The sequence below is a fragment of the Pyrgilauda ruficollis genome, unplaced genomic scaffold, assembly GCF_017590135.1.
Source record: "Pyrgilauda ruficollis isolate IOZ18807 unplaced genomic scaffold, ASM1759013v1 scaffold26, whole genome shotgun sequence".
Classification (NCBI taxonomy): domain Eukaryota; kingdom Metazoa; phylum Chordata; class Aves; order Passeriformes; family Passeridae; genus Pyrgilauda; species Pyrgilauda ruficollis.
In genome coordinates, this window is record NW_024523933.1 from 867,821 (window position 1) to 876,853 (window position 9,033).

Sequence of the window (9,033 nt, forward strand, 5' to 3'; positions counted from 1 at the left end):
TGATACTGACCTGACAATAAAACTATGCTTTTTTACGTAAACTACATCTGCCAAGAAAAGATTTCTTAATTAAAAAAAAAAAAACTACACAAAACTTTACCAATATTCATAGCTATATGATAAAGGAGGAGGTAATCAAATTGAATTCTTGAAGAAAATTATGTAAATGAATCAGGGAAAAAAAATGCCCCCCTGCCCATCACTAGCAGGCCCTCACCTCCCTGCACGGGAACAGCGTCGGCAGCGCTTCTCGACAGGCAGCCAGCGTTCCCAGTGAAGTGTTCCCTTCCAAAGTATCACATACCCTGCTACTGCCAGCGACTGAAGTATCAGATTAAAGGGATAAACAGTTCTGCCCTGCTGCAGTAAGTACAGGCCAAGGATCCCAGCTTTTAAACTACAATATTTACCATTAAATACATAACGTAAGATAGATATTAAAGTACTGCTATTATGAGCAACTGGAGTCTTTTATTTTGTTTAAGTCTAAGGAAACCACTTCCAAACCTTTTACTCCTTCTTCATAGTTACTACAATTTATCTTCTGGCCTTCCAGAAGTCATCTTTGCTTGTAAAGCCTTCCACATTTCTGCTGATTGTATTTTAATAATCTGTGGCAAGAAGGAAGGTCATCAATATAAACCACAGGTACTATATATTTGACATTCCTTCCAGCTGCACTTGCTGACCTGTTCATTTAAAGTATCTATGATCTGTACTAACCTATCTGGGTGAGAGACTCCTTTAATTAATACAAACAGGGGAAAAAAAAAAAAAAAAGCTATGCAAGTGTGCAGTATTCAGTAAACAAGGACATGCTATGTCCACATAATTTGAGAGAAGCAGAAGCTAGAAAAGAGGGACTGAATAACTGCCGTGTAAGATGGGCATTGAAGAGAATTGTTTCATGCTCAGCATCTTTCCCCTTTACATTTAAAAATCAATTAGGTTGTTTTCCAAAAATTGTAAATAGCTTCCAAAGGCTGCAAATAATTCCCCACTTTAAGTATGAATGTCAATGAATTCATTCAAAATCATCTTCAAATGTCAGAAAAGATTAACATGTCCTGGTCACAGAAGGGAGGTCAGAAGAAAGCGCATGCTTTTAGCCTTTACTCGGGTGGGCACGATCCAAAGCCAGCCTGAATCTATGGGAAAACTCTAGTAAGGGACCCAGCACGGCAAAATTCCACAACAAGTGCTCAAAACACAAGAGACCAGAAACAATCTGAGATCAATAGCTTCCAGGTCATTAATCCTAGGCAGGTGACATCCAGTGCACAGTTTGCTACTCTCTTTCACCCACACATTCAGGAAACCTGACTCGATTGGCATCTAGTAGCTCTAAATATTTTCCATGTTTTGCCTTTATCCTTCCCCTATTTGTTTGGCATATGGCTTTCTAGCATCCCATTAATGTCAAACCGTTTAATCGGAATGTAAGCTAAATGCACAGTTTGCTATTTCCTGGATTTCTGTTTGGCAGCCAATGCTTTTTATGAGGAAAATAAAAGCAAAGGTCAGTATGACCAGAAAAGAAAAGTCATCTTCCATAACGGAAGCTTATTTTTCCAGTGAACTGATACACAAGCCTAATTTAGAAAAAGGTCCTTTAGTATCATGTTATTATTAGTAGTATCACAAATAAACACAGAAACCAATTCACTTTACAGACCTCCACATTAAGCATTCAGTAGAAAATCCCTTGGTGTTTTATTGATTTTTGTTTTATTGATTTTTTAAATAGCAATATCACAGTTAAAATGTATCATTTTGGTGAAACACATCTAAAACTTTTCCGTCTCGAAATAAGTTATTACAAATTATTTCCACAGCAACTGGCAACTAACGATTCAATCCATTTAAAGAACAACAAAGTAATGGCTTTATTTGGATGCCTTTTTTGATTAAATAACATATTAACCTTGATGAAGCTTTCCAAAAAGGGATTAGCGTACTCAAGTGCATCAGCTGATTGTGAGACAAATATAACAGTGATAAGATGCTGGTTCAAAATTTTTGAATCTGATGAGTACAACAATTTAGCCGCTAGGATGGAGTTTGCTCTTCCAGTTTCCATCTCAACAGTAAAGTGTCCACCCAGGATACAAAAAGACATCACCCAGCTAAAGTACGCAGTAACTGGGAGTCAGGAAAGGTCGCTTAAATCACTAAACTGAGTAGACCAAAATAGTCTGCATAATTACTGTAATGTCAGAATTAATTAAAAATAATTTGTAAAGAATGAAGAATTAAATGTATTAGAGGGGACATCCAGAAAGCAAATACAAATTTATCTTCCCATTTTGACCAAAACTCACTGACCCACTTTGCTTTATTCGTCTATACTGTAATAATACATTTTGCATACCTATTGTATATCCTTTCCATTAATTTATTTGCTTAATGGATGTATAAGTAAGTCTACTACAATTACGCTTTTTAAGGGTCAAATCCTACTCACTTCTGAACCCACTACTGTAATTTCTACTACACTGGATGATAACACAGCAGACCTCAGGAACAGCTGAAACACAGCCGATTCTGTGCTGTTGACATAATCAAGCCATGCTACAACCAGGCTGCCAAACCCTTTCATAACCCTGCCAAGTCCAGGAATTGGTGTCTCCATAAGCCCCCAACCACCCCCGACAAAAAAAATAAAGTTTCTGTATTTCTTAATGTTCAAATTAAAATTCACACGGTTATGACTGTGGCAAAGTAAAACTTCCAGGAGTTTATTTTAAGGACCAAATCTTGGAACTCTTACAGAGTTGTTGCAAGTTACACACCACACGGGTGCACACACACACACACACATACATACAAAAACCTCAACCCAACAATTGTCTAAGAGCAGCTATTAATATTCATGTTGATTCCACATGAAACAACAGCAGAGTTACCCGAGCAGCTACAGTTATGTCAGCGCTTGGAAGTTATTCCAGGCTGTTTTGTCCTGCTGCCCTGAATATTCAGGAACTTCAACAATCCATCCAGCAACTGCTACCGCAGAGTAAGTGCTTTGCTTCGCCTGGCTCTATGCTAATGACTGCCAGGCACCCTCTGCTGAATCGGGGGGGGGATGAAGGGAAGGAGGAGGGGATGTCACACGCCCCGCCATTGGGGACGGGACGGGCAGGAGCACGGCATCGCGTGGGGTTAATTCCCCACGTGTTGGTTGTTGCTGCACCTTGAAATCTGACAATAGGAAAGTGAAACGAGTCCGGTCTGTTTGTTTGGGTATACTGAAAGTAGCATCGGGACTTTGTCCACGACCTCCTCCGTGGGAAGTTCCCGCCGCCCCTCCAGCGCGGCACAGCCCGAGCCCCCCGCCCCTGCCTGAGGCAGCGGGAGAGCCCCCGGGAACTGAAGGAGCTTCCGACCGCTCTGATCTCAGGGTCACGGCAGTTATGCGATCCCTTCTCCTTATCGAGCAGATTCAGCCCTGTAACCTACAGATTGAGAGATAACAGCCCCACGCTTTCGCTCTCCATTGCAAAGGCGGCTGCTATTGCATCAGGAATTTCCTCTTTTGCCAGCTCCTTCTATCCCCCCGACACTCCTCCCCGGCTGTGGCAAGTTTGGGGCTCGCCTCCCCGCCGCGCTCTCTTCGGCCCTCGGGATGCGGGACAGCCCCGCACCGTCCGCAGCCGCAGCGCTGCTCCCCGCCCTCGGCGCCGTCCCCGCCACCGCGCCCGCGTTACTCTGCGCGGCAGCAGGATCCAGCCTTGCCAAATCCCTGCCGCGCTCCCGCTGCCCCCCGTCTCCTCCTCGGCTGCTGAGGGCCTGGAGCTGCTCGCACCTGCTCCTCGGGGACCGACACCCCCACCCCCCCGAGGAAGCAGCCCAGCCCGGCCGCCTGGCACCTCTCCCCACTATCCCAAAGAAAAGCTGCCTCCACCTCCTCCTCCTCCTCCTCCTCGCCGTCTTCCCGCCCTGCCTTCACCTCCCCCGTTCGCCATGTGGCAACTGCCTTACAGCCCTACACAAAAAGTGCACGTGCCCCCTCGGATGTGTGACAGCAGCTGATGGCCAAGCGGCCTCCATCGCCCCGAACGGGCCCGGCGCCCGGGCAGCTCCGCGCCCCATCCCAGCTAACGCGACACCCCAGTGTCTATGTCGCCGTCCCCCCATCAGGACCGCTCCCCGCCCACTCCCGTGCGCCCTTCGGGCGGCTTTTTCCCAGGGTTGCCCGCTTTAAAGATACATCCAAGGATAAACTTCAGCTGGAGGGTCGGTCAGGAAGCACTTTCTGGCTCATTCCCACCCCCGCCGGCCCTCCGCTCCCGCGCTGCGCTGCCCGCGGCCACCCCTACCCCCGGCACGCCTCGGCCCGGGGGGCAGGGAAGGGGACAATGACAGGGCGACACTTGCAAGGCGCAGCGGGAGGGGGGCACGAACACGGCTTCCCCTTCCCCCCTCTGTCCCTCCGTCCCACCAAGAAGCAGCGCCGCTGGCTGCGGAGAAGGCCGGCTGGGTGCCGGGGCAGCGCGGGAGGGGGCAGCGGGAAGCGGCGCAGCGCTCGCCCGGACCGCACCGCGCGGGGGTGGGACGGGGGCGGCGGCGGCGGCGGGGGGGCCGGCGGGGCGCGCGTGTGCCTTGCGGCGCTTACCTGGCGTTGGTGCAGTCATTGTACAGGGTCTCGAAATCCTTCCTGGAGATGAGTTTGCAGCGGTTGACCCCGGGCTGGATGGCCCCCAGCCCCCTCAGGATGCGGACCTGCTCCACGTTGCAGACCACGGGCGTGATCTCGAGCCGCTTCAGCTTGGTGTAGACCGTGTGCAAGCCCCCCACCAAGTGCTTCAGGAAGAGGTCGAAAGCCTGGGGCAGGCAGATGAGTTCGCAGCCTTCCACGGTGAAGGAGGCCACTTTGGCCCCCCTCAGATCCACCATCTTGCACTCGTTATTCTGGGGGGTGTTCTCCACCGGGGACGGGGTCGAGTACACGGGCTTGCCGGGCAGGCTGCCGGCCGCGCTGGCCGCGCTGGCATTGGGAGTGGAGGTGCCGCCGCCGCTGCTGCTGCTGCCGCCGCCGCCGGTGCCCAGGCTGGGGCTGCCGCCGCCGCTGCCGCCGCCGCTGCCGTTACCGCCGCCGCCGCTGGTGGTGGAGGTGACTGTGGCCGCCGCTGCCGCCGCCGCCGCTGCGATGGGCTCCGGCCGGAATAGGTTTGTCCCCGAAGCGGCCGGCGGGGGAGCGATGGACGGAGACGGAGAGGAGGTGGCCGACGACGAGGTGGCCGACGACGAGGTGGTGGTGGTGGTGGTGCAGGCGGCAGAAGTTGAGACCGGAGGCTGAGGGGGGACCAGCTGGGTCGGAGGGATCAAAGCAGCCGGTACGGCCATGGTCACATATACGGCGGAGGGGGCAGGGGGAGGGGGGAAAGTTCCCACACACACACGCAGGGGAAAGGGGAAAAATTAAAAAAAAAATATTAAAAAAAAAAAAAGGAAAGGAGAGAAGGGAGGAGGGGGGAGAAGAAGGGGGGGATAACCCCAGATCAGGTGCTGCGGCGAGCGAGAGAGCAGGGGGCAGAGTGAGAGAGAGAACGCACAAAGTGTCCCGCAAGTGGGGACGGAGGAGGAGGAGGAGGAGGAGAAGTCCGCTCCGGGCGGCGGGGCTGGGGCCGAGGGGAGGGGGAGGGCAGTTTCTTTTTGTGGTCCTTGCTCTAGCACCACGTTAAAGACGAAGGTGAAAAGGAGGAGGTTTGAAGGACTTCGGTTCTCTCTGGCAAGTACATTGATCAAAGATTGAGAGGGGAATGACAGAGAGAAAATGAGCGGGGAAGTGCTGGCTGCTGCTGCCGCCGCCGCCGCCGCTCGCTCGCTGGACGAGTTGTTGTTGTCACACGGTGCGGAGGGGAGGAGCTCCGGCAACTTGAAATACCCTTTGAAGCAGCAAAAGGCTCACTCACTAGTATTAACCCAAATTATCCAACCAGGAACCCGGAGCAGGAAATCAGCGAGAGAGGGAGAGAAGTCCCTCTCCCCCCTCCTTCAGGAACCGTTAGATTACATGTTTCATATTTCACCCCACCAGAGATGAGATGTAATTTTCCCAGCCCTTTTCAACAGTCGCTTGTCAACACAGTTTGTGGAGAAACACGAGAGTCTCCAGCGATCCCCCAAAGCCGGGCGGGAGCGGGGGAGCCGGGGCGCGGGGCGGGCGCTGGGCACCGCACACCTTGCCGGGGCAGACAAAAGCAGAAACCTCCGGACGGGGCTGTTGCTCTTGCTGCTGCTGTGGCTCTCCCGGGACCACAGACGCTCCTCCCGGCGGGGTGGGAGTTGCTGCCGAGGGTCCCCTTTGTTGCGCGGCAGGCGGCGGCGGCTGCGCGGGGCGCGCACGGGCAGCCGCACGCGGCAGCATCCGCGGAAGCCTTCCCTGCGGCGGCCGCGGATCGCAAGGAACGAGGCACTAAGGCTCAGGCCGCTGAGACGCCGCGCCGAGCGGGCTGCGGCGGCACAGAAGTAACTTGGGAGAGGGGCAGGCGGGCGGCCCGCGCAGGTCCCGCCGCGCAACAGGTGCCGGCGGCGCGCAGCGGCCGCGCAGCCCCGGCCCGGCCCCTCCGCGCCCGAGAGCGCGCAAAGTCAGCCGGCGCGCTTGCCCGCGCATGCGCAGTGGGGCGGCGGCGGGCGCGGTACCTGCCGGCCCCGCGCCGGGATGCGGCTGGAGCGCGTCTGGCCGCTGGCGCGTCGGGCTCCGCCGGGAAAGCCCGGGGCTGCGTTCTGCGTGTCTTGAGGGCACTTCGCACTTTGAAAGGGGTAAAGAAATGGCCACTGGTACAGATGGGGGGGTCTACAAAATCAGGGGTCGGTGCGTGCGTAGTTCTTCCTGTTTCAAAATCCACCCTGTGTGTACTTAATTGCGATGCATGTATGTGCCCATAGCCTTTTTTTTTTTTTTTTTTCCTGTGATACTATTACATGAGACATGACTCACGGGATGACACATCTGTAGAGTGGATAATCTCAACTGTATTAATTTGGTGCAGGGGAATTTCCACAGCATCAGACATAAACTATTCTCATATGGTCTGCTTGCTTATTGTACTTTAAGTTTAATTTACGGGAATTTGTTCTAGTGCCACTTAAGACAACTTTTGCTAGTGAAATTTAAGCTATCCTGCACTAAAATCTTTAAAATTGCAAATAAAACCATGAAAACACAGAGTAATATTTTACTTTAAAGTTTTGTGTACCCATAATTGTGCAGAACACTTATCTAAGCTAATTTTAGGTGAGTTTTTTTTGAGAATGTTTATCTGGAGGAGCTTATACAAGTCGAGTTCCAGTGGTGGGATCTAGTGTTGCATAAAACTTGTAATTTCAAAACCTAAATACACTGCCTCTTCCTTTCTTTCACTTGTAGAAAGCCAACTCTGTCCGTATTTTCTTTCCGTCACCTGTTCTTTTTGCATGTCACCTTCTCTCACACCTTGTGAAAACAGAACAGCTCCATAAGAAGATCAGGACAGAGCCAGACACGTGTGATATTGCCACTTGGAGATCTTGGTGAACTCTAAATTAGGAAAGCTGCCGCTTCATTTGTTCTCTACTTTTCCTACAACATGATTCCTACACCAGCTCTTCTGTTTTTCTGTTTGCTGTGTCTTCCCACAGATACATAATTCTCAGGGTCCAAAGGAAAATGTAGTTTAAAAAGGTTTACTACCAGGGGTTTGGGTTAACCTTGATGATATCAATCAACACTGGGATTAGAAACCTAGAAAGAGATTTTTGAAAAGGTTCGAGATTCCTCAAAGCTTCTGGCACGGTAAGTGTTTCTAATTATTATGGGGAGTGTCTCAATTTAATTTAACTCGCACCTATACTGACAGACTCACATAAACCAATAAATCCTGAGGTCATTCTCTGTAAACTTCTCTAGATCGCATTTCTCTTACTTGCTGACACTTTCGTGTAATGATATTGTTGGGTGTTTTCTTTTTCTCTCTCTGAGTTGATATCAGCAAAACTCAAATTACTGTAACTGATATTTGAAAATTCTCCCTGTGTCAAGTGAAGACTTATGGTGCTGAAATCAATAAGACTGTTTAAAATTCAAAGACCTGCAAATCGTTCTGTTTGTCCTTTGATAGGGCCTGGGCTGATTAAAATGCGACCAAGAAAGCTTAATTGCTGCACTAATTAAGAAGTCTTTAATTTCTTTCCTGGAATATTGTTTGAAGCAGGGTTTCTGTTCTGCTCATGTAGCTGTTCAGGGCAGGTATTCTCTCTCTCTCTCTCTCTCTCTCTCTCTCTCTTTTCTTTTTTCTTTTTACCATTTTGGTATATTAAAATGTATGTTAAAATAGTAGGATGTATTGACAGTGATTGCAATTTATTGCTTTAAAAAAAGACTGATATGGAGTTCGCTATTTTATTAAATTACAATTTTGAGGGCAGCTGTAAAGGGTAAAATGCAATTACAAAATGCATTGTAGCTGTTGCATTTTAAGGAATTCGAACACTTGACTGACAGGAGCTAGGATAGTACACCAGCTCCCTCCCCCATCTTCAGTTATTATTGATAATTAAATATTTAAATTTATTCAGTAAAACAACCCAGAAAAGTGTTTGTCTTCTGAACATGTGTGAAGGAATGGACCGGGAGAGGGGATGGAACAGAAGATAGGCACCTGGTAAGAATGAGTATTATCATGTTAAGTTAATCTACAATTTTTTTCCCCCTGCATTTCTTTGGAGTTTATTTTCCTGAGAAATACCTTTCTGTCTTGTGTCTTGTCTTACCCTTGTATAGTGACCTATTTTGTTCATTGCCTCTGAAGAGGAGAAACTAGATTATTTGACAAAGCTTTCAATAGAGTGATCAATAGAGTAATGTTTTAGGTTTAATCATGCTGCATTATAATTCTTGCAAACAGCTGCCGAGCAGAGATTCTAAGAAATGAGCAAGTGCTGGCAAAGAGAAGGTAAGTTCTGCTTTGCTTTAATCTCAGGTCTCGAGCAGCAATCCCCCTTTGAAGAGCTATCTGCTATTTAGAGGGAAGACTGAGAAAGAGGGAGGGA

At 49.6% G+C, this 9,033-nt stretch overlaps 1 protein-coding gene across 4 annotated transcripts in view; it reads right to left on the reverse strand.

Moving 5' to 3' along the window:
• The window catches only part of DACH1 (dachshund family transcription factor 1), a 353,487-nt gene extending 348,043 nt beyond the window's left edge, over positions 1 to 5,444 (reverse strand). For all 4 annotated transcript variants that reach the window (XM_041471247.1, XM_041471246.1, XM_041471249.1 and 1 more), the window contains exon 1: positions 4,616 to 5,444. In XM_041471247.1, the coding sequence (XP_041327181.1) occupies positions 4,616 to 5,346 (731 nt within the window). In that variant the 5' untranslated portion in view covers positions 5,347 to 5,444. The remainder of the gene's footprint in view (positions 1 to 4,615) is intronic.
• Between the last annotated feature and the right edge of the window lie 3,589 nt (positions 5,445 to 9,033).